Source organism: Penaeus monodon, chromosome 24 (assembly GCF_015228065.2).
Source record: "Penaeus monodon isolate SGIC_2016 chromosome 24, NSTDA_Pmon_1, whole genome shotgun sequence".
NCBI lineage: Eukaryota > Metazoa > Arthropoda > Malacostraca > Decapoda > Penaeidae > Penaeus > Penaeus monodon.
Window position 1 is genome coordinate 28,897,170 of NC_051409.1, and position 240 is coordinate 28,897,409.

Genomic DNA, 240 nt, shown 5'->3' on the forward strand with positions numbered 1-240 from the left:
GCAAGGAGACGGGAGGCACTGACCTGCGTCCGTGGAAGCTGGGCACAGAGAACCCAGAGATGCCAGGCAAGAAGCAGCAGCAGAGAACAGCGCGCACTAGCTCCTCTCTTGACTTGTAGTGATTCACGACCTGCAAATGGGTTTAAAAGGGTCAAGTATTCCGATATTTTTTTGTCATTATGATATGGCCATCGGGGTATTGCTGTGGTAATAAGTGACAATGTTATTCTTATTTCTAAA

General features: G+C 47.1%; 1 protein-coding gene across 1 annotated transcript in view; it reads right to left on the bottom strand.

Moving 5' to 3' along the window:
* Positions 1 to 240, bottom strand: part of LOC119588943 — a 6,474-nt gene that overhangs the window by 1,383 nt on the left and 4,851 nt on the right. The window contains exon 5 of the mRNA XM_037937554.1: positions 24 to 130. Coding sequence (XP_037793482.1) covers positions 24 to 130 — 107 coding nt within the window. The remainder of the gene's footprint in view (positions 1 to 23; positions 131 to 240) is intronic.